Source organism: Tamandua tetradactyla, chromosome 3, assembly GCF_023851605.1.
Source record: "Tamandua tetradactyla isolate mTamTet1 chromosome 3, mTamTet1.pri, whole genome shotgun sequence".
In the NCBI taxonomy this organism is placed as follows: domain Eukaryota; kingdom Metazoa; phylum Chordata; class Mammalia; order Pilosa; family Myrmecophagidae; genus Tamandua; species Tamandua tetradactyla.
In genome coordinates, this window is record NC_135329.1 from 147246109 (window position 1) to 147271895 (window position 25787).

Consider the following 25787-nt stretch of genomic DNA (forward strand, 5'->3'; position numbering starts at 1 on the left):
CTTTAATTTTATTTGACAAATAACTAAACAAAAAAAGTAAAAATCATATATCTACTTGAAACAATATATAAAATCACAATGGAATACTGTTTCTATGTCATTCCTGCTTTGCAATCTTCTCCCCACCACTATTTACATCTTTGTACATAGCATTCCTAAATTTTTTCCTATATTTAGGGAATCATTTCTATGCTGATTTATGTAACTACACATTTGCCCCTCTAATTATAAACTCTTTATTAATGAGAAAGAATCATGCTACACATTTTAATAAGCTATTTGTTTTTGTTTTCACTTTTTCTTCTGAACTACTGAAAAACTTACAGGACAGTTACCAACATAATACAAACCCTATACAGAGAAAAACATACATATATACCCAGGTTGTAAAAAAGCATGTTGTCACTACACTATGGAAATTACAGCTATTTATTATTCATGCTGTTATTAAGCATCCTATCCAGGATTACCTATTGCATATAATTGCCATTGTCTCTTCAAGTGTTCATCCTTTTTTTAAAACTGTAGGAACATATATATAAATCAGTTTTCCTGTCTGAACTACTCCCAGCAAAAACTAATAAGTAGGATTACTCGTATTTACACTGTCCCATCACTTTCCACTATCAAAATGTTCCCATCTCCTCAAACAGAAGCCTTGCATCTATTATGCACTAACTCCCTATTCACTTTGCCGCCTCCTCTCCGCCCCTGGTGCTACCTGTCATCTAATTTCTGACTCTGAGCTTGAATATGCAACTTACTTTTTGCCCATAACAATAGACTAGATATTTTCCCGGAAATGCTCTTATTCTTTTTTTGCACAGGTATTTTAAAGCAAATCCCTAATATCACATCATTTTACTTCATATATTAGGATACATTTATAAAACCAGGAACATCTTTTAAAAAAAAATTGTATTGATAAAACTTAATATATAGACAGTCTTAACATACATTCTATACATGGTATACAATTAATGGCTCACAATATCATCAATATAGTTCTGTATTCATCACCATGATCATGTTTTTGAACATTTGCATCATTCTAGAAGAAATAAAAAGAAAGAAAAAAACCTCATACATGTCATATCCCTTGCCCCTCCCTCTTGTTGACCACTAGTATTTCCACCTACCCAATTTTAACCTTTGTCCCCCTTACTATTTGTTGATTTCTTATCCATTTTTTTTACTCATCTGTCCATACTGCAGATAAAAGGAACATCAGATACAAGGTTTTCACAATCACACAGTCACACTGTAAAAGCTATATCATTATACAATCATCTTCAAGAAACAAGCTAATGGAACACAGCTCTACAGTTTTAGGTACTTCCCTCTAGCCACTCCAATACACCATAAACTAAAAAAGGATGTTTATATAATGTATAACAATAACCTCCAGGAAAATCTCTCAACTCCGTTTGAAATCTCTCAGCCACTGATACTTTATTTTTTCTCATTTCTCTTTTCCCCCTGTTGTCTAGAAGGTATTCTCAATCCCAATGTTGGTTCCCGGCTCATCCTGGCATTTCTGTCCCATGATTTACACCCCTGGAAGTCACGCCCCATGTAGGGGGAGGAAGCAGGGAGTTCATTCGCCATCTCGGTTTAGAGAGAGAAGCCACATTTGAGCAACAAAAGAGGGTCTCTGGGGGTGAGTATTAGGCCTAATTTTAAATAGGCTTAGCCTATCCTTGGTGGGGATAAGTTTCTTAGGGGCAAACCCCAAGATTGAGGGCTTGGCCTATTGATTTGGTTGTCCCCATTGCTTGTGAGAAATCAGAAATTTTCCAAATGGGGAAGCTGAATATTTTCCCCTTTCCCCCTATTCCCCTAAGGGGAGTTTACAAATACCTCTTTATTCACTGTCCAAATCACTCTGGGATTTACTGGGGCATCACACTAACCTGGACAGAACAACAAAAACCCATGCCTTATTCAAGATTCCATGTACTTATGGTGTTCAACTAAACTGACCATACAAGTTAAATTAGGAAATGCAACTACCCATAAAATAAATTTTGCACCAAATAAACATATCTCCCTTTAGTCTCACACAGAAGTTGAAGTTTTAAAATATGGACGATATCATCCTTTACCCAGTCTTCTGATAAACCTTAGTCCTATTCAGATCAGCCTCAGGGAACATTATCTTAACAAGATGCTATTATAACTCTGTCTTTAATGTTTAAAAACACTGGTTTTACTTGTTCTGTTTGTAATTTGGGGTAGTAACTAAACTCATGTTCATCTGTAGAGCATCACTTAGTGATTTCCTAAATTTGACTTCATTTAAAAGTTTCATGCTTCAAAACTGTTTCAGATAATTCCTAACTGGACAGTATATTTTCCTTTTGGTCCTTCCATCAAGGAACTTCTATCCACAAAAGTTGCAAAAATATTAAGTCAAGAAAAAGCTCTGCAGAAAATTAATGAGTGATTAAAACTAAAATCTGACATGTATGAGGGCCTTCTATTCTTTTCAAAATTGTGACGTGTATATGCATGTATTCTTCATAAATGAAGGTCTGTAAGGAACTGTGAAGTTCAATACTTACAAATTGTGGGGAATCCTTGAAAAGACAGTGTTTAGGCCATTGTACAGTGCATATGCCTGGTTACAGAATTTTTATGGGAGTTGGTTTTATGTTGTTAATAATTACCTGACCTAATTTGGGGAATCTTACTATTATAAGTTAGTTGGCTTTAGTAGATATTGATATTATATTATTAGAATGTTTGAAAATTTGTTAATATATGTACCAAACAAACTGAAAACTATCATATTGTACACTGTAATTTTGCTTTAGTTACTATAATCATGTCCAATTTATTTGGTACTGATTCTCTTTCATGCTGAAAAGCTAGTTTCTTCTAAATATATATATTTTAGGTTTTCCCCAGCTCATTCTGTCCACATAATGACTTTTACTATAATATCATCTAAATAGATTGAGGCAAAAACCTGGAATTTTCCCTATCAAAATACTTCTACATTTGAAATATGAAGAAGCCAGATACAGTTTCCTAGTCAAAATTTGCTTATAACATTGTTTGGTTCAAAACAGTAAGTAGTGTTCCTGTCAACCACTTTTTCTCCCTGAAATTTCAAGATAATACAGCATGTTAACTTTTCTAGCTCTAGCTTATCATTTGTTGTTATAAAATTAATTATCTGAATTTACTGAAAAAATATTCCTGTTACTAACAAAAATAAACCATTGGCATGATCTGTTAAAAAAAGAAAATCATACCATCCATTTGAGTTTAGGGGAATGGCTGAGCATTTTTTTTCTCTACATAATCTGGCAGTGTGGCTCTTTAGGAAGATAAGATGAGTTAAACCAAATAAAAATTACCCGTTTGCATATCCAATTCGTAATGTGACTGGCCCTGTTACAGCTATATTTAAAAGCATAATTAATCCAAATTCAGAATAATTATAGCTTTGTGTTTAAAAGTTTTGTGTTAAGGATTCTTAAACAAAGCATATATTAATTTTCTTTAAGATGTGTTTTTTTCCCAGGGTATCTTAATTGCAGATGAACATGTTAGTCACAATGAAAAGCTAAAAGCTCATAAACTGTTGTGTAGCTCAATTCACGTAATATTTTTTAAAGTCTCCAGTGCTTATATAACCCACAAGTAACAACTTAAAAATATTCTTGTAAAAAAAAAAGTTGATTGTGATGATAAAAAAATATTTATTCCTTCTAGCCTCCTATGCTCTAGAGCAGATAGAAGCAAAAATCTGAGAGGATGGCATGGTAGCCCATGACAAACTCTGGGATCTGTCCTGTAACTACTTGTTGTAGAGTGCTTTGAAAACTATTGCTTTTTTCTTTCTTTGCTTTGCATATATATATTACACAATTAAAAAAGTTTTAAAAAAAGGAGTATTCTTGGAACTTCTGACAGTTTGTACAAAAAACGGTTTAATTGGGGTGGTCAACAACTTTTAACTGTCACAGGGGTGTCTGGATAGAGGAATGGGTGGAACAAAAACAAACCCAGTAAAGAACATTCCCTTGCACTCACTCCCCACTTACCCCCTGACCTGTGTTTTTCTTTTCAGGTGGTGTTTCCAGAAAGCTCTTTCAGACAGATGTTAAAGTTTGCAAAAGTACAAGCTTCAGTTAGACATTACTACCTATCATAGCTTGCTAAACCCTAACCAAAGCTATTTCTGCTAACCTAAAGAATACCTAGGCCACTGTATAAGATTCCACACAGGTTCCATGCACTAGGGTAACTTTCCAGAAATGTACAACCTCCAGATGGATCTCTGGACCAGATAAGTCCTGAAATGCAGAGGGGCCAGCCTCTCCAGAACATCAACTACTTCTATCCCCCCATCCCATATTACTGACAGCCCCTTCCAACATGAAAAAGTTGGAATGGGCATAGCCCAAATACCCCTAAACAGTGGGAAAGAAAAATCAAGGTGATGGTGGAGTTAAACAGAGAAGGCAGGGTCTAACAAATGAGTATAACTGCTGAATCATTATATTGATATTTCTTTTAATCTCTAGTATCTTAGAACAGCTAGAAGTGAAAACCTAAAATCATGCAATTGTAACCCATACCAAACTCTGAAATCTGTTCTATAACTAATTGTGATGTCCTTTGAAATTTATTGTTTTTGTAAAAAAAGAGAAAAAAGTTGATTGTGATAAAAAAAAAATTCCTTCTAGCCTCTTACGTTCTGGAGCAGCTAAAAGGAAAAAAATATGAGATGATGGAATAGTAGCACTTGACAATCTCTGAGATCTGTTCTAGAACAACTTGTTGAAGTATGCTCTGAAAATTACTGCTTTTCTCTTTCTTTGCTTTGTACATATATTACACAATTTTAAAAGTTTTAAAAATAAAAAAATTAATTTCCAGCCAAATCAAGAAGTATTAAAAGACATTGTTACAATAATGACATTATGAACATAGTTCAAAGGGAGGAACAAACATGATTATGAAATAAAAGATTATATTTATTTCATGTATTGAACTTTCCAAGATTTTCTAAATTAATGAAGCACTTTTGCTATTAATAGTGATAACCATGGCTGCAGTATAATTGAGGAAATTATCAATTTCATTAAGGTTGTTACTACTGCCATAACTTGGTCGAGCACAAAAGAGGATGAACCTTAACTCCAGAACACCCTGTTAATGATATCATATAGTTTTCAAACATTTTCACTACTTAAACAAGGAGTAGTAAGTCAAATTACAAAGGAAAATATTAATGAATTTGTCATCAAAAATAAAATTCTATGTATGAAAAAATGTTTACATTCATTCTATTTTGACTGACTTACACAGCAACCCTGAGAAGATCAGCTGGCATTATTATCCATTCTTGTACAGACAAGACAACAGAGGCTAATAGGAATTACTCAATGTCATACAAGCATAAAATAGCCAAGCCATTCAGAAGAATGACTATTAGTTAAGAACAAAGAAGAAAAAAAACAGGCATATATAAATCACTTTGTTAATGTTTTAAATAATATTTGAAAAGCTAAGAAACTATAGGTGATCTTCCAATAGATCTGGTTAAAAAAAAAAGAATCCATTTTGTAGTATATAAATAAATTTGTACCTATAATCAATTTTTTTTTCTCTAGAGGGAAAAAATTCAAAAGATTTTTCTAAAAAAATTATGAAAACAGAAGAATTCATTTATCAGTTGATAATAATAATAATACGATCTTAACCTACCCTGCTATGTAATAAGTATGTATTTAAAACTTGTGTGATCTTTAAGATTTTTCTAAACAGTTAAAATAAGTCCTGCAAGACAATTTATTTATTCCAATGCTACCATATCAATATTCACGGCAAAATGAAGTTTTAAACGATGCCCACCTTACATATGAAAAAAAATTAAGTTACGAAATTAGCATTTGATTAAATGCTATATCTCATAGGAAAAATATTTTCCTATGGATTTACATGGACATTTATTTTGGTAACATCTTTACAGAATTAGTAAATGATTGTCATTAGTTATGATTATATAAAAGAGATTCATTTTAACTGAGAATGGATAATTCAGAAGATTGACTATTATAATTCATTACTATAAATTTTTGGTTCATGTTCATCAATTGGTATTTTAGAAAGATTCTTTTGGAGAATATTGACAACATTAAAAACAGAACACAAAACAAACAAAAAGAAATGAAATAGACTTGGTGCTGCCTGATACCGTCACTGGAAATCGTATCATGGGAGTCAAAGATTTATGGAAAGTGAGCCTTAAAAACTTTGTACACCCCATGAATTTCCTAAAAAATGTATTTGAGGCACATCAGCAGAGCAGTATGAAATGATTTATACTGCCACTGGCCATATTGTACCTGTTTTGTGGATAAATAGGATCCCTCAGTTTTCAAAGCTGTCAATCTGGCACCTTTCATGAGCACTATATTCACTTTAAATAAAAACAAACAAAATGTATAATTAAAAGAAGAAAATAACTTAAAAACAAAAAGTGCTACTGAAGTAACTTCATAATTGTGATATAAACCAAAAATAAACAAGAAAAAAAAATATCAATGCTATTTTTGTATTTTAAAAATCTTCATTTGAACTTTATATCACAACTTCATAAAGTTTAGGCCAGAGAGTTTAGGTACTTTTGTACTACACACATAAACAGTTATACTTTAATTTCTTCATTGTATCAATGTTGATGGCTTATTATCACTTTATCTTAGCATCAAATAGGTTTAAAAAACTAGAATTTAACTCTCAGAAAAAGGAAGTAGATTGGAAAGGCCTAATGGTCTTGCATTCCTAGCATTTGCCCAGGCCCTGAGGTCTCTTCCTGAAACCTTAGCAGAGAATGCAGGCTTTGCTGTCTCACACATGATGGCAGAAATGCATGAAGTGCACTAATTTGGAAATTTCCTAATAGGAGTGGGAGAAGAAGGGATGATAAAAGTGGTTCAGGAAGAGGTGTGAGACACCGTAACAGACAAAGTCCAAGGACATCGACTTGTAGCTGATGTGGTAAGTGCTACAGCTTGTGATTGTAAATGAAATTATAATGGTCAGGGAAAGTCCCTCACTCAAGCAGGACTTGAATCCTGATTTTAAGAAGATAAACTCCCATCTCTTTTCCAAGAAAAAAATCTGTGGAATGAATAAGTAGCAAAATCCTCAATAAAATGGAGACTACCAAGGAGGGCACAATCACCCCCCAAATTAAGGAAAAAACAAAACACAACACAAAAAAATTAGAATTTATTATGGATACCATATGTACCCAGTAGTATGCCCTAAAATGAATGGATGGCTAACTAGAAATAATAGGGAAAAGCTAAGTTTGCAATATTAAAAACAATTAAATAAAATTCATACATAGCACCATACCTGCAGTTGACCATTTAATGAACTCAAGTCTTCTGCTTTCTTCTCTAAAGACTGAACCCAGACTTTCCGTTTTTGTCGGCATCTTGAAGCTGCTGCTCTATTTCGCTCTAGAAACTTTCTCCTTTTTTCATCAGGATCTTCATTAGCCGCTCTTCTTCGACGACCACTTGTATTTTGGGTCTGTGGAGCTGTGTGAGCTGGAGAAGCCTTTAAGAAACAAAAATGGAAGCTTGTTGTGTTTGTATCTAGTGAATAAATTAAAACAGGCAGTAAAGGGTGGTAGAAAGGCAGAGCTGCTATATTTTCTAAGTCTTATGGATATCAATATTTTGGGACGGCACAAGAGTGACTGATTTAATTCCTCAAAATAAATGAGCTGTGCTATAACAAAATTTTCACTAATACACTGTTGTAATGAATGTATTCTTTAATTATAGTATGAAGAAATTGAAGATAGTGTAATTGATCATTTATAGATCTTAAATTTTTTTACATTTGCTTTTTTTTGGGGGGGGGGGGTCATGGGCAGGCTCTGGGAATCGAACCTGGGTCTCTGGCATGGCAGGCGAGAATTCTGCCACTGAGCCACCGTGTACCGCCCTTACATTTGCTTTTTTAAGAGACTAGTGATATCATTCAATCCTTTGAAAACTACTGATTATTAGTTATTTTACTTTTTTATGGTCAAAAAACTTAAATTTAGAATTTGCCAGCTGGACTCAGTTTAGATGATCCCAATTTTGCAGGCAATGTCTAGTGTCATAGTTAGGAGCCAGTCGAACATATGCCTTCTCTCCATCAGGCCTGATCAGAGTGTTGACCTTGGCTATGTTAATGTCACAGAGCTTCCTCACAGCTTGTTTGACCTGGTGTTTGTTGGCCTTGACATCCACAGTGAACACAAGTGTGTTATTTTCAATCTTCTTCATAGCTGATTCAGAGGTCAAGGGGAACCTGATGATAGCATAGTAGTCAAGCTTGTTTCTCCTGGGGTTGCTTTTCCGAGGATAGCTGGGTTGTCTTCTCAGACACAGCGTCTTGGGCTGGCGGAATGTGGGTGAAGCGCGGAACTTTTCTACGTGGCTGTGAACGCCTTTCAGGACTGCCTTTTTGGTTTTCAAAGCCTTTGCTTCGCTTCAGTTTTGGGAGGGGCACAGGCTTCCTTCTTTGCTTTCAATGCATGCCATCTTTGTGAAAAGGGGTTATAAGTTATTAAAATTTTTAATAACTTCTTACTTAAATCTACTATGGGAAACCATATTTTCTATGTTATTTTAGAAATAAAATATATATATATATTTTTACATGGGCAGGCACCGGGAATCGAACCCGGGTCCTCGGGCATGGCAGGCAAGCATTCTTACCTGCTGAGCCACCGGGCCCGCCCAGGTAAAATATATTTTATATTAAATCTATAAATTTTCTTTAAAAACTAGTGTCTCTAAAATTAAGTAGTGAAATAAAGTATATTTTGGTGTACTTAGCTTTGTTTGCTTCAGTTTTAGACTCTTAGTTCAATCCTTTCCTAGAGATCAGACTCAAATAATTATTAATGCTCACTTTCCTGTGGATATAACCCCTCAGGAATCCAGATTTTCATTTTAATTGGTTCACCCCAGTGGACTGCTCTGCTTATTTGAGTTCAAAGAGATAAGACTCATTCACTAGTCATATTGTCTAGTAGCAAGGACCATATATGACAACAGGTACTCTCCAAGCCTCTTATGGACCCCAAATTTGCTACAAAACAATTAAATATGGCAGATAGGAAACGAATCCTTGTAAATGGAACACAGGACACAGCACTTTGCAGCCACAGGTACATGATATAAAGCAGAAGCCTGAAAATCTTTTACCTATAATTATCATATTTAAAATGGTATGAACAAGTAAAACTTCTGTTTATCCAAATCTATACACTATACAGTTACAAAAATCTTACATACAAACTCAAGTTAAGTCCTCCAGGTAAATCACTAAACTAGCTCTCATTCTATAAACTCCAAAACACAGTTATTATTAAAATCCTTTGTCCAAATAACCAGCATTAAAAATTTATAATTCAGTTTAGTTGTAATAAAGATCAAACATTAGATTGTTTCTTTTAACCGACACAATTGCAATTTAATTTTTTTTAATAATTTTCTAAGGCTGGCTTCAAGAATTGCAACCTTGAAATATTATTTAATTGTTTATTCTCTTAAATTTATTATTGATAATAGTAGATTTATCCTTTTACTCATTTGAATAGGAGAGAACAGTTTTTTAAAAAAATTATCGTTGTTGATATAATTCACTATAGTAAAGACTAATCATAAGTATTATAGAAACTATTATAGAATTACTTTTGTATATTTTTATGTCTAACAAGGATTTGAGGCTGTTTAGGGGAATATACTACTCCTCTTCCTTTCCTTTCTTCGTTCTACCCACCATCCATCCATCCATTCCACTAAAAGAAATATTTAAAAGAACTATTCTAGAAATTTAGAGATACAGCAGTGAACACTGAACAAACAGATAAAGTCCTGCCCTCACAGAACTTACATCCAAATATAAATATACAAATAAAAATTAAATGTGGGGAGCTATAGTTAGGATGAACAAATATAGATTAAAAAACATAAAATAAAATTTTATTTATAAAAATAAACTATCACAAATTCTCCAAAGGGCCAGACAGTTAAATATTTTTGGCTTTGTGGCAATATTCTCCTTTGTTCTTTGAATTTTTCCTTTTTAAACAATAATCCTTTAAAAATGTAAAAACCATTCTGAGCTCAAGAGACCATACAAAAACAGCCACATGCTGGATGTGGTCTGTGAGCCAGTTTGTCAACCTTGAATTTTATCATTAAAATACTTTTCCTTTCTCTTGATGCCCTAAGTAAAGTTGTTTAGTAGATGACAACCACAACTACTTTCCGCTTTATCTTAAGTTTTACATAGATAAAACAGTTTTATGTGAATGCTTTGGACAGTTGAGGCATTGCCCTTCTGACAATGTCAATCTGCTTCCCTAACCTGGTCTTACAAAGTGACATCCATGAACTTTGGGATCTTCCCCTAAAATGATGTGCTGAGGCCAGGATGCACTTCAGTTATTTAATTGGAAACAGATACCAAGATACTGAAAGTGGTTAAAAATCTCTTCAGTGTTCCTTTTAATCCCTCCTTTAAAAAAATAAAAAAAAGAAATACAGTTGCTATGTAAACACCCATGCTTAAATTATGAATAAAAAAATAAACACTTAGCTGGGGTGAAAATTCAAAACTTAATTTCACCACTGTTTCTTTCATTGGAAGGTTTGCTTTTTAATGCCAATGATAATACTCTTTTAGGTAGTAAAGATAAAAGGTCTAAACTGAGTTCTGAAACACTTAATGGAAATGCAGTAACTCTTTGCTGTAGAATTATACTATGGACAAACAGAAATATTACTCATTTGATAGGCAACTACAAACTAGAGATGAGCGAAAAGAGCCTTTGGTATAAACAGCTGCCATAAAGTACATTTCCTTTAATGATTTTTTAAATAATTTTAAGAATTATTTGACTTGTTAATAATGTAATACATACCATATACATGTACGTGTATACCTACATATCTATATATTTCTATAATAGGTTTCTGATATCCTAGAAGTAGGGGGATGGTTACTAAGGGCAGGCAGAAAAATAAATAAATGAAAATAAAAAAGGAGCAATGTTTTGACAACGAGTGAGCAGACAAATATTAAAAGCAGAAACAAGAAAAATTAAATTAAAAAGTTTGCCTCTTTGGTACATTTAGAATAGTAGTTAATGGTTCTACACACTTTAATGATTATAGAGATATCACAATACTAGACAACAATATACCTTGTAATTATGAACATATGACATTGTAGGAAACAGGCAAATCAACAAAAATTTTTAAAAGGTATCTAATAAAACTTTGAAATGCTAGTGACCAATGAAAGCGAGGGGTAAGGGGTATTGTAGGTATAATCTTTTTTTTTTCTTTTCTGTTTTCATCTTATTTCTTTTTCTATTGTCTTTTTATTTCTTTTTCTGAATTGATGCAAATGTTCTAAGAAATAATGAATATGCAACTAAGTGATGATATTGTCAATTACTGATTATATATGTTGGTGTTTTTTTAAAAAAAGATATCTAATAAAGATTTTAATTCTAGTTTTCCTTCTTAAAAAGGATATAAACTCTAGTTATCTACATTTCTGAAGAATACAGGCATACCTCATTTTACTGTATTCGCAGATACCGTGTTTTTCACAAACTGAAGGTTTGTGGCACTCCTGCATCGAGTGATTCTACTGTGTCATTTTTCCAACAGCTTGTACTCCCTTTGTGTCTCTGGTCACATTTTAGCAATTCACACAATATTTCTAACATTTTCATTATTATTTTATCTGTGATCAGTGATCTTTGATGCTACTATTAGAATTGTTTTGGGGCACCACAAATCACCCCTATATAAGAATGACACAGCTAATTGATAAATGTCTGTGTCCTGACTGCTCCACCGACCAGCTGTTCTAAAATCTCACACCTTTCTCCTCAGGCTTCCCTTTGTGATACAACAAAATTGAAATCAGGCTAAATAATAACTCTACAATGGCCTCTTAAGTTTTCAAGTGAAAGGAAGAGTTGAGGTCTCTCACTAAATCAAAGGCTATAAATGATTTAGCTTATGAGGAAGGCATATTGAAAGCAAGACAGACCAAAAACAAGGCTTCTTGCACCAGTTAGCCTGGTTGTGAATGCAAAGGAAAAGTTATTGAAGAATATTAAATGCGTTACTCCAGTGAACACACAAATGGTAAGAAAGCAAAACAGCCTTATTGCTGAAATGCAGAAAGTTTTAGTGGTCTGGATAGAAGATCCAGGCCTAATCTAAAGCAAGACCCTAATTCTCTTCAATTTTATGAAGGCTGGGAAAGGTGAGGAAGCAGCAGAAGAAAAGTTTGAAGCTAGCAGAAGTTGGTTCATGAGGTTTAAAGAAAGAAGCTATCTCAATAACATAAAAATACAAGGTGAAGCAGCAAGTGTTGATACAGAAGCTGCAGCAAGCAAGATATATAGATCCAGCTTGGGTAACTGATAAAGGTGGCTATACTAAACAACAGATGTAGATGAAACAGCCTTAGTTAGAGGAGAAGTCAATGTCTGGCTTCTCTTGTTAGGGGCTAATGCAGCTGGTGGCAGTGCTCATTTAACTATTCTGAAAATTCTAGGGTCCTTAAAAATTATGCTAGGGATGTGGCTCAATCTGAAGGCACACAGGGCCAGAGTAGCTGTAGACCCTGGACCCAGAGCAGTTCAGAGGCGGTGAATAATAGCTCTTCAAGTCTGCACTAAAAAAATGGCTTCCACTTACTCTTGTGAAGGTTACGTAGGTAGCAGAGAAGCTTAGACTACCTATAGATATGCCTAAGAGTTACTTCTGGAGGACATCTTTTGTTGATCATATGTGGCCTCACTCTCTCTAAGCCCAACCTTTCAAGTGAAATCATTGCTCTCCTCCCATGTGGGGTATGACATCCAGGGGTGAAAGTCTCCCTGGCAACGTGGGAGATGATTCCCAGGGATGAATCCAGACATGGCACCGTGGGATCAACAATTCTATCCTGACCAAAAGGGGGAAAAGAACTGTAACTAATGAAGTATCAGTGGCTCAGACAGTTCAAATAATTGAGAGGCTACTCTGGAGGTTGCTCTTACCTAAGCTTCAGTTAGACATTGCTATGCATCATAACCTGCCAAACCCCAATCATGACCATTCCAGCTAATCCTAAAGAACACCTAGGGCAATATATAAGATTTCATAAGGGTTCCATGCACTAGAGTAACTTTCCAGAAACCTAGAACCTCCAGTTGGGTCCCTGGTCCAGTTAAGTCCTGAAACCTAGAGGACCTAGCCTCTTCAGAGCAACAGATAATTCCATCTCCCTACCCCATATTAGTGACAGACCCTTCCAATATGAAAAAGTTAAAATGGCCATTGCCCAAACACCCCTAAAGACAGAGAGGGAAAATCAAAGGTGATACAGTGAAGATAGGATTTAACAAATGACTATGAATGCTGAATCATTAAATTGATAGCTCTTTTAGTTTCCAGTATCTTAGAGCAACTAGAAGTAAAAACCTAAAATTATGGAATTATAACCCATGTCAAACTCTGAAATATGTTCTACAACTAATTGTGGTGCTGTGGTTTGAAATTTATTGCTTTTTTGTATATATATTATTTTTCACAAAAAAAAGAAGGAAAAAAAGTTGATTGTGATGATAAAAAATATTTAAGTCTTCAAGCCTCCTATATCTGGAGCAGTTAGAAGGAAAAATCTGAGAGGACTGTATGGTAGCCCATGACAAACTTTGGGATCTGTCCTGTAACTACACTGAAGAGTGCTTTGAAAACTATTGCTTTTTTATTTCTTTGCTTTGTGCATACGTCACACTATACAATAAAAAAGTTAAAAAAAAAAAAAAGGCCTCCAATAAAACATTACAAAAAATTGGAAAGAAGCAGAACGAAAAGAGCAAAAAAATTGAAGAGGCAGAAAATGAAGAATTTGTAGTGGAAAAAGTACTGGATCAACATGGAATAAATGGGAAGGTGGAGTATTTCCTGAAGGAAGGGATTTATAGATGCTTACAATACTTGGGAGCCTGAAGAAAATTTATATTGCCCAGAGTTAACTGAAACATTTCTTAATTCTGAAAAAGCTGGTAAAAAGAAAATCTTTATCTGACGGTGAATCTGATGACAGCAAATCAAAGAAGAAAAGAGATGCTGCTGAAAAACCAAGATGCTTTGCTAGAGGTCTGGATGCTGAAGGCATAACTGGTGGCATAGATAGCAATGGAGAATTAACATTTCTCATGCAATGAAACAATTCAGTGAGGCAGACCTGGTACTGGCAAAAGAGGCAAACATGAAGTGACCTCAAATTGTAATTGCTTTTTTTAAAAAAAATATCGATTTTTTTTATTATATAACATATATACAAAGCAAAGAAAGAAAAAAGCAATAGTTTTCAAAGCACTCTTCAACATATCTCAAGAGTTTGTCATAGGCCACCATACCATCATCTCAGATTTTTCCTTCTAGCTGCTCCAGAACATAGGAGGCCAGAAGGAATATTTTTTTTATCATCACAATCACTTTTTTTTTTTTTTACATGGGCAGGCACCGGGAATCGAACCCAGGTCCTCGGGCATGGCAGGCAAGCACTCTTACCTGCTGAGCCACCGTGGCCCACCCACAATCACTTTTTTTGTGTGTGAAAAATAACATATGTACAAAAAAGCAATAAATTTCAAAGTATATCACAACAATCAGTTGTAGAACAGATTTCAGAATTTGGTATGGGTTACAATTGCACAATTTTTAGTTTTTACTTCTAGCTGCTCTAAGATACCGGATACTAAAAGAAATATCAATTTAATGATTCAGCAGTCATATTCGTTTGTTAAACCCTACCTTCTCTGCATAACTCCACCATCACCTCTGATCTTTCTATTCCAATCTTTAGGGGTATTTGGGCTATGGTCACTCTACTTTTTAACGTTGGAAGGGGCTGTCATTTAATATGGGGAAGGGAGATGGAACAAGCTGATGCTCAGGAGAGCTGGGCCCCCTAGGTTTCAGAACCAGGGTTTCTGGTCCAGGGACCCATGTGAAGGTTCTAGGTTTCTGGAAAGTTGCCCTAGTGCATAGAACCTCTGTACAATCTTATATATTGCGCTAGGTGTTCTTTAGGATTAGCTGGAATGGTTTTGGTTGGGGTTTGACAAGCTATGATAGGTAGCAATGTCTAACTGAAGCTTGAGTAAAAGTGACCTCCAGAGTAGCCTCTCGACTCTATTTGAACTCTCTCAGCCACTGATACTTCATTAGTTACCTTCTTTCCCCCCTTTTGGTCAGGACAGCATTGTTGATCCCACAGTGCCAGGGCTGGACTCATCTCTGGGAGTCATCTCCCACGCCATCAGGGAGACTTTCACCCCTGAATGTCATGTCCCAGGTAGGGGGGAGTGCAATGATTTCACCTGCAGAGTTGGGCTTAGAGAGAGAAAGGCCACATCTCAGCAACAGAAGAGGTCCTCCAGAAGTAACTCTTAGGCATACCTTTAGGTAGGCTAAGCATCATCTTTGCTATATACATAAGCTTCATAAAAGTAAGCCTCAAGATCAAGGGCTTGGCCTATTGATTTGGGTGTCCCTAATGTTTGACACAGTATGTGGGGTTTCCCTGGTGTTAAAGTTTAGTAGTTTCATATTTTTCATCCAACCCTTAAGGACTTTGCCAATACTATTCGATTATCTGCTTAATATATTCTAGGATGCATCCAGGCATTATATTAAGCTATACAGGTTTAAAGGCCCTCATCCTTATTCTGGGCTCCCTGTGTTTTGATTGCTCAAATGAGCTAGCCAGACAGGCTGAGTTAGATTAGGTGCAACAGAAAATTTAGGTTCCAGACAAGGTAAACCTTTTTTCCTTTGTCTCAAAGAATAGGTGCAGTTCTAAAATATAGACAATGTTGAGGCCTCCTGCTCAGTGAGGATTCCTTTAAAAATATTGCTGCTCATTGACAAAGTGTTTGGTTACCCAAGAATTTTGATAGAGATGTACAAGATTAACATTGTTTTCATGCCTGCTAACAAAACATCTATTCTGTAGCTATGGATCGAGGAGTAATTTTGACTTTCAAGTCTGATTATTTAGGAAATACGTTTCATAAGGCTATGGCTGCCATAGACAGTGATTCCTCTGATGGATCTGCGCAAAGTAAATTGAAAACCTTCTGGAAAGGATTTACTATGCTAGATTCCATTAAGAACATTTATGATTATGGGAGGAGGTCAAAATATCAATATTAACAGGAGTTCGGAAGAAGATGATTTTCTTCAACGGGTGACTTTGAAGGGTTCAAGACTTAGTGGAGGGAGTAACTGCAAATGAGGTAAAAATAGCAAGATATCTATAATTAGAAGTAGACCCTGAAGATGGGAGAGAACCGCTGCAATCTCATGATTAAGTGTGAATGGATGAGGAGATGCTTTTTTATGGATGAGCAAAGAAAGTGGCTTTCTGGAGAAGAAATCTACTCCTGGTGAAGATACTTTGAAGCTTGTTGAAACAACAACAAAGGATTTAGAATATTACATAAACTTAGTTGTTAAAAACAGCAGCAGCATTTGAGAGGACTGACTCCAATTCTGAGAGAAGATATATTGTGGGTAAAATGTTATCAAACAGCATGGCATTCTACAGAGAACTCATGAAAGGAGGAGGAGTCAATCAATGCAGTAAACATCAATGTAGTGTGACTTGCTTTACTGCAATATTTGCTTTATTGCAATCTGGAAATTAACCTGCAGTATCTCCAAGGTATGCCTGTACTGCATTCCCCATACATATCAAAATTGCTGTTACGTCTATAAATTCTCAGAATATAATCTACTGAATTTTTCCATAACTTAAAATTTCAGGTTATACAGGAACACAATTCAAATCAAACCTATTTACCATAGCAACGAAAATATATAGTGTAACAAAAAGTTATGGTTTTTATGATAAATTGGTAGTATGTGACAATAATCAAAAGAGCATTAAAAGGAACACTTTGCTCTCCTCAGAATAACAGTGTAATATTATTTTTCTAGCTAATTTTTCAAAAAGGCAACTTGCAACTCCAAAATTTCTCAATTCAGCAATGAAGAATGAAGTTTCTTCAAGTTGTATTTAATTTCACTATTCTAGAATCAATGGGGTTTTCTTTAAAGAGTATTGATGGATATTGTGCCATCTCAGAACATCAAACACAGATATAGCAGCATTCACAGGGTGTTCTGAATAGTAACAGCTGCTACATTATTTTTAATGTATTTTTTTGGTATCAATACTTTCACAATGAGCTACCTTTTCCTAAGGCTGTTGATACACTTTTGGAATAACAATATGACTAGAAATAACTTTTTTTCAGATCAAAGTATACAGAGTAGTCATTTTAGTTACACTGTATTTATTTTCTAAGGATGAGAATAATAAGAGTGCTGAATGAGAGAAACCATTCACATACCGGAGTTTCTGTAGTAGATGTGGCTGGCTGCTGTAATGACTGTGGTCGAGATTCCTCTGATTGATTCCTAACCAATCCGCTACCATGACCTTTGACAGTATCTCCATTGGTCACTGGAGGATGCTGCTGGGTCAAAGCAGCTTTTAATCTCTGAAATACAAACAGAATTTTTAAAAAAGTCCCCTGCTTTCCTCTCAAATCCAACTTTCAACATATTCTTGATTAGTTAACCAAAAAAGATATTTATAAAGGAACTCAAACACATTCAGTTTTAAAATTAGTTTTGATTAATCACATTTCATTACATTCCTAACATCACTATAAATATCAATAAGACAAACAATAGGACCTTTGGAAAACTTCCTTAAGTCTTTTTGTCTAGTGCAACTAGAGGATTCTGCATTTTGCTGTTCTTAACCAATTTTGGGAAAGCAATGAAAAATAAAACATTGTCAATTGAAAATAACTAGTTTCATTTAATTAAAATAAAGAGTACAAATTAATTATCATGTACACTTCTACCTATTCTCTTGCACCCCAAATACATTCCAGTTTTTTAAGGCTCTGCCTAGATTCCAAGACCTAAATCTTTTTGTCTCCTAGATTTGGGACCATTTAGTCTTCGCTTGCAAGTTTGATGGCCAGTACTAACCTGGATGACAACCCAGTGCCACTTTTTAGGACCCCATGCTGCCTATCAGATTGCATCTCCTTTTAGGACTTACAGCTGGGTTTCCTACTTTAGGTCTTCTTTGTCCCCAGTAGCAGATCTATTTCTAAAATCTATCCTTTCCACCGTGTCCCATTTTGCCAGTTAACTGAATTGTACCTGGCTCCACTTTCAGAGTATGATGGATCTAATGTTAGAATGAAAGCCTAGACATTTATGGTTACCTCTATAAAGGTAAAATTTGGGTAAAGTTTATTATTTTATCAGCAAAAATTTGTCACATGTAGTATCTTTTCTCTCCAACCAGACAGTAAGCCCCTTAAGAGCAAAGATTATCTTATGCTTCTTTGCATTCTTTTAGCAACTGGGACATGGAATTGTTACACAACCAGTGCTCAACAAATATGTTTGCTAATTGACAGTAACTGGCTTTGGTGAAAATGTGATGTTTGGGGTTTTTTATTGTTATAATCTGTGAATATGAAGTACTTAGCACAAAATAATCATACTGTGGAGTCTTAGTGCTGAAAGAGACTTTGGAGACCCGGGCCTACTACTGCTTATATTGTTCCTAGTAACAGAGATGTAGTCCTTGAGTCTGAAATAAAGTTTTATCACAAAAATTTGGTTCAGCGATATGTCCATTATATTTTCCTAAGATCCACATTTGGGTGCATATTTGGAGTGAGGGAGGCTATAAAATATAGATAAGAGAACTATGTTGCAGTCTAAGCAGTGCACCCCAACTTCCTAGAAGTAAACAATCACCTGGGTGTATGTATTAAAAACATATTTGGCAACCTTTCCTTTTCTGCTTTTCCAGGTATAGCAGGAAGGGGTGGGCAGAAGAGCTTTTGAAATAGGTCTCTAAATGATCCTGGTATAATTGCTTTCATTTGCTCCTACTATGAACAATTTAAAAAATTCTACAGTTATTTAAAAATTATATGATTTCTTTATTGTCATCTATGCATTGCTCACTTTTCTTCTATTTTAAGTGAACTAGATTCCTTGGTAGCTGAAGTATATATGAAAAGGTTACAAGGATTTCAACTGAAGCACTAATTACATCTGGACAAGGGTTTAGTGGATATGTCCTAATCACTGTCAATTCTAGGTATGATTTTTAAAAGGAAATTGGTGATTTAAAAAAAAAGCTTTACTGAGGAATAAGTTACATACAATAAAATTAACTATTCTTAGTGTACAGTTTTATGAATTTTAACAAGCACATACAGTCATGTAACCTCCCCCATAATCAAGATAAATAACAGCTCCATTAACTCCCTGGAAACTAATGATCTGTTTTCTGTCCCTACACTTTTGCCTTTTCCATAATATTATATAAATGGAATCATACAGTATATAACTTTTTGAGTCTGACTCCTTTCCTTAACATAATGCATTTGAAATTCATTGTATTGTTGTATTTTTTCAATAGGATAGTATTTTCATTTACAGACTAGGAAACCAGAGATCATCTGCCCAAGATCGCACTACCACTACACTAGCTTAAATTCTGAGTTTGACCATTATGTGCTGGTTTGAAACTGTTGTGTACCCCAGAAAAGCCATGTTCTTTAACCCTAATTCAATACTGTTGGGTGGGATCTTTTTTATTAAGCTTTTTCCATGGAAAAGTAAACCACCTAGCTGTGGGTGGGACAGTCTGATTAGTGGTTTCCATGGAAATGTGTACACACCCATTCAAGGTACGTGGCTTACTGGAGCCCTTTAAGAGGGAACCATTTTGGAAAAAGCTTTAGAGCCCACACAGCCTGAGACCTATGGAGATGCAGAAAGAAAATGCCCCCCAGGGAAGCTGCTGAAAGAAGCCAGGAGGGAAAGCTAGCAGATATCACCATGTGCCTTCCCAGCTGAGAGAGAAACCCAGAATGTCATCGGCCCTTTCTTAAGTCAAAGTATCTTTCCCTGGATGCCTTAATTTACGCATTTTCATAGCCTTCAAATTGTAAACTTCCAACTTAAAAAATTCTGTTCTTAAAAGCCATTCTATTTCTGGTACATGGCATTTTGGAAGCTTTGACAAAACAGTGCACCATATCTCTATAATTTCAAAATGCATAGTTTTTCCATAGCTCCATGTTGTATACATTATCCTTGGTTCTGCCAAAAACGACAGAGAAGGATCAAGGGAAATTTTCTAAAGCTAGGTGGCTTAACTGACTCAAAAATCACACAAAGGATTGAGAATGTCAGGTCTCATGCCAGAACTGCTAAACCGTATCATCCTAGGATCAGGCACATTTTTTCCCTCTTTTCTGATAGATTACTTTATGAACTGTAAACAGCACCCTGTATGTAAAAGTCTAGTATCTTCACTGATTAGTATAACGTACTGTGAAGTCTTCTACAACTTAGAAGACTTAGAAGTTCAGAAGTTAACTCTACTTCAAACCATCTGTGGAACTTTGAACAAATCATTCAATTTTTGAGTCTCAGTTTCTTTATCTGTAACACTGGAAATGATAACTTCCTTGCGGGGTTGAAGTTTAGATATAATAATATGCAAAACTGCCTGACTCATCATTAAAGGGTTTCTCAATGGTCAGCTTCCTGTTTCTTCAAAAATACTTATTGAGAGTCAGGCATATAACCAGCCAGAACGGTGCGGTAGTGACAGTACAACTGTAGTGTTGGGAGCAGCGACCTGGGGGGAGCATGAGGCGCAGGGAGACATTGGCTACGCAGACTGCGGACCAGTGACAGCACAAGAGGTACTAGATTTTGATGACAACTTTGCACCATGAATGAGTATAAGCTAGTCGTTTTGGCTCAGGAGGTGTTGAAAAGTGTGCTCTGAACATACAGTTTGTTCAAGGAATTTTTGTTGAAAAATAAGATCCTACAAAACTGAAGATTCTTATAGAAAGCAAGCTGAAGTAGATGCACAACAGTGTATGCTCGAAATCTTGGATACTGCAGGAACGGAACAATTTACAACAATGAGGGATTTGTACATGAAGAATGGACAAAACTTTGCATTAGTTTATTCCATCAGAGCACAGTCCACATTTAATGATTTACAAGATCTGAGAGGACAGATTTTTTTAAATAAAGACACCAATGATGTTCCAATGATTCTGGTTGGTAATAAGTGTGACTTGGAGGAGAAGAATTGTAGAAAGGAGCAAGGTCAAAATCTAGCAAGACAATGGAAGAAGTATGCATTCTCAGAATCTTCTGCAAAATCGAAAATAATGTTAATGAGGTCTTTTATGACCTAGTACGGCAAATTAAGAGGAACACCCCAGTGCCAGGAAGGCCTGGAAAAAAACATCATGTCAGCTGCTTTAATATACGAAATGCATTGTAGCTCTGAGCCAGGTCTAAAGAACTGTTGCCCAATTCAACAGTGCCAGCATTCCAACTTTGTTAAACCTACCAACATCTTAAATGGACTTTCCTATGGTAGTGCCCTTTAAGAGACGGATGAAAGCTACAGTCACTTCCCATCAACAGAAGAGAGATTTTTACTTACATAATAGTCCTAGAGGATGTAACTGGCACAACCAGAGGCTACATTCAGTATTACTGCTTAAGAGACATTCTTCATCCACCAATGTTGTACAGGTATGAAAATGGTGTACTGTATATTTTAACACACCCCATAAACTTTGTATTGGAGAGCACAATAATGTAAATCCTAAAAGCACCACTATTTATTGTAAATTTTTTAAAAGAAACACAAGGTCATTATCATTGTATTGTACAAAATAAGTGCTTTTAATTAACACAGCTATATAGCTTTTTTAATTTTTGAAAAACCTGTGGAGACAGTGATCTTGCTTTAAAATATGATAGTCCTTTCAGTAAAATGTCATAGATCAAAGACACTGCCTTTAATATCTGTTGGGAAGGAAATGTCCATCCAGACTTTTCAAATCTCTTATTATGTATGTTTCCTTTTTCGTTTACATAGGGAACAATGATTATAGTTGTGTGTACAGTGGGGGTCTACAACAAGAAGTGTATATTTTCAAACAATTTTTTTGTAAATAATTTTCAGGCTTTGAAGCTGTAGATTCTCACTGTGAATCTTTTCTTGCTCATGCATAAGTTTATTTGCAATACTAAATATACAGTTTAGTATTTTTGACTGTTAGTGACTGGTTAACGTGTAACATTTTGGTTGAGAAGTTAAAAGGTGGACGAGGACTATGGATGTGGGAAGTAAATCATGTGTAACTGGACACAAGGCCTAATTTGTAGTAACTACTGCTATTTTATTTAACAATGCCTTGCTGCTTTGTACGTATTAATGTTTGGGTATAAAGATTGTGTGTCTATCCAACAGGGAGCCACAGTATTTAAACTGACCAACCTGATGTTACAACTACTTTGAGATGGCCAAATGTAAACTAAAAGCCTTAATTAAAGTGGTGTAATTTTGTATAACTTAGCATCAGTAGTTCAGTAAATCTGGATTACCATGCCAGGGCTTGCGTTATAATTACTTGCCACTTGAATGTTCTGTGCAATGTTTAACAGTGCTAGTAAATAAATATGGGCTTAACTTCTTTTTAAATTAATAGGCTCATTTTATGTAGTGTGATTTCATAACAGCATTTGGTCAAACTAACAGTCATTAATTCTAAGAATGTTGAATGAAAGATGTCAAATTTTTCTAGTATTATTTATTAGCCACATAACTACTTTTTTAACTTTTCCTTGGGAAAGAATTTTGTAAATCAAGCAATATTACTTATGATAAACACCTTCTGGGTAATTTTCAGTAGATCTTTGGGGTGAAGGAGGAAGGACTGAAATACTTTGGATGTTACAGGGATGAAGTTATACTTAGAATATTATGGTTATAAAAATCTCGGAATGATGTGGACTCAGGTACTAATTTTTTTTTTAGATAATAGATCTTTCTTGGTCTTGTGTGTGCTATAATTCAATTCCTTTGTGAAATTTGTCGATAAGCTTTTAACTCAAAGTTTCTCAAAGGAATTTTCCTGCCACTGGAGCATATCATCAGCAATTAATTAGTAACACCATCTAATTTAGGGGTTTCTGCTAATCCCCTAAATACATTTGAATGGGACATTTAAAGGCTTTCATTTTAAGAAGAAAAAAAAGTTATTGAGCCTTCCAACTTCTTAGCACAGGGTCCATTTGGAAGGGATGCCAAAGAATCAGGAAAGTTCCCATACTTTTGTATTTTCAAAATGTAGTTACGGGTCATCTTAGGCATTGATTTAGCCCTAGATAAGTCCCGGATTCCAGATAAGATTCCTGGCTTCTTTCTTTTTGAATCTGGAATAACCACAGTAGTACTAAGACACAGGAAATTGGGACATTCATTACTGATAAAACAGTGCAGAACTGGATGAATTAAAATGGAAATCAGATGAGTGACCAATGCAGTAGTAGGCTGGAATCAAATAGGAATACTTAGGATAAATGATCACTAGCTCAAAGTATAAAGACAGGCGTTGGAAAGATTGAGTCATATAAACTGAACAAAGGAGGAAAGTGTAGGGAGGTGGCTACTACATATTTATAACTTACATACAGAATGTTAGGCATCAAGTATAATGAATAGTACTAGGTCTATGATGCCAGATGGAAGCTTTGATTTCTGGATATAAAATATGCATAAATATAACTAGAGGTTGAGAACTAAAGCTTGGCAAATTATGTGTCAGTAAAATATTTTGAGGTTCTAAGGTAGAAAATGCCATTGAGCTCAAGAGCATTTGAAGTTTTATAGTGAAAAGCTTAACTCTTAGAATTAATGAAATAACAGTAACTGTACATAGGGGAGTCTGAAGTACATAAACATCACTCTCTTGAATAATCTTTAATAGGGCAAGTTACTACCTTGTACAGCACTTAAAGGCAGCATCAGTATTCATTCATTATCCTCTCTTGACTGCCCTAGGGTATATAGTATGCATCCAGTGAGGGATCTCTAATGTTTGCTCCATGCTGTTACATTGATTACAATGGGTCTGACTTGGAAAGTGTGCCACTGGGTATAAAATGTAAGAAAGGACTTTAAGGGTTAATTAATGCTGCTCTGAACTGCCTTTGTTTTTGTTTTTTTAAATCAATAACAAAAATACACATGGTTAAAAGGCAGTCACTAGATATCTTCATTCAAATTTTGCAATAAGGATACTTACAAACCACCTATACATTTGCAAAGGACATTTTAAAGAAGTCCAAATACTTGGTTTAAAAAAAGATAATGGAAACAAATACAACACATTTATTTTACAATAGAATTTTGGAGCTAGCATAGATATTGCAAGTCAAATTAGTCCAATGACCATTTTACAGATGTATAAACTAAGATGTAGAGAATGGAATTACTTATAAGAATCATAAAGTTAAAAGCAGAGATAGGACTAGAAATCCTGTTGAACTCAGTTCAGTGAACATATTTTAAACAAAAGCTTTAGCCAAAATAAGGCTTTTGTTTAGTATTAAGTACTCTATTAATAGTCTAAAGTTGATTATCAAACATTGCTCTGATGGAGGTGGGGGTCAGCCCATTACTAAGATCAAAATTTCTCTCAAAATAGAAATTTAATGTAAGTGAAGATTAGGCATTCAGAGAAATTAAATAAGATTAAAATGTCCATATTCCTCAACACGTATAAAAAAATCTAAACATAACTTTAAATTTAAACTAAAGATACACATTGTTTCAAAGAAAACTAAAATGTCTTTATTACTATATTTCTAAGAAGCAGATTACTGATTTAATGTCCAATGTTAATATTTAGCCATGTAAAGTTCAACTACTATATTGAAAAACTTCACTTCTAAGAGAGTTACAGATTGTTTCAATTAGTGAAAGGATAAATAGTTTGTTGTGCTGACCAATTTGACACATTTATTTTAAAGGGGAATCTGTTAATATAATTTTCTATTCAAGTTCTATACTGCTAATATGCTGTACCATTGAAAACAAATTTTATCACATCTGTAATAACTTGGTCAGAACAAACTATTCCATCATGGTTCAGGGAAAAAAGATAATGTTTTCTAGAAACAATTTATGAAAAAGTCAGATCCATATTTCATATGTGCCACAAAAGCTCATCAGAGTAATAACCCTCCTTCTCCTGGGTGTTATCCTACCATCTGCTGCACTATTACTTATCTTTATCTTGCAACTAATTAACAGCATAATCTTCTAAATTCAGCAAGTTAATTATCATTATTGTGGTCTTTGCAGCATCATCAGTCCTCATGAAGTCTTGTTTCCCCACCCCCAGAGAACGTATGAAAATGAAGAAGGTTGGGAGAAGGTCTGTTTCTTTTGAGTGGGCTCATTAGGTGTTTGCTGATTAGTTTGGCATGCAGAGGCAGGTCAGAAGAATTCTGCTGAACATGAGGTTCCATGCAGGGCCCAACCAAGTTAATGTGGGTTTCTGAACATTTGCCAAGATGCCCTCTGTCAGCTCTCAGTAGAAACCCCCTGCAGAAAACCTACTCGTTATCCACTGTGTGCAAAGATATTTCTCGGCTTGTCACACAAGTCTTAAAGGAATGATTCTGGAGGATATTACTTAAAGACTTTACCAAGGCTTCTTAATTACTCCTTTGTGAGTAACAATTTTCTATTCATAAGAATCACTTTTTGATTTAAAAATTACG

At 34.9% G+C, this 25787-nt stretch overlaps 1 protein-coding gene and 2 pseudogenes across 11 annotated transcripts in view; 1 reads left to right on the forward strand and 2 right to left on the reverse strand.

Moving 5' to 3' along the window:
- Nucleotides 1-25787, reverse strand: part of ATF2 (activating transcription factor 2) — a 120848-nt gene that overhangs the window by 13765 nt on the left and 81296 nt on the right. For 9 of the 11 annotated variants that reach the window (XM_077154208.1, XM_077154204.1, XM_077154205.1 and 6 more), the window contains 2 exons: nucleotides 17480-17629; nucleotides 7384-7590 (listed from right to left, as the gene is read on the reverse strand). In XM_077154208.1, coding sequence (XP_077010323.1) covers nucleotides 7384-7590; nucleotides 17480-17629 — 357 coding nt within the window. Of the gene's footprint in view, nucleotides 1-6365; nucleotides 6440-7383; nucleotides 7591-17479; nucleotides 17630-25787 lie in introns of all 11 variants that reach the window. The other 2 variants (XR_013172870.1, XM_077154212.1) reach the window with 2 other exon arrangements.
- On the reverse strand, nucleotides 7604-11688 carry LOC143676812 (large ribosomal subunit protein uL23 pseudogene; annotated as a pseudogene).
- LOC143677786 (ras-related protein Rap-1b pseudogene) lies at nucleotides 20917-21672 on the forward strand (annotated as a pseudogene).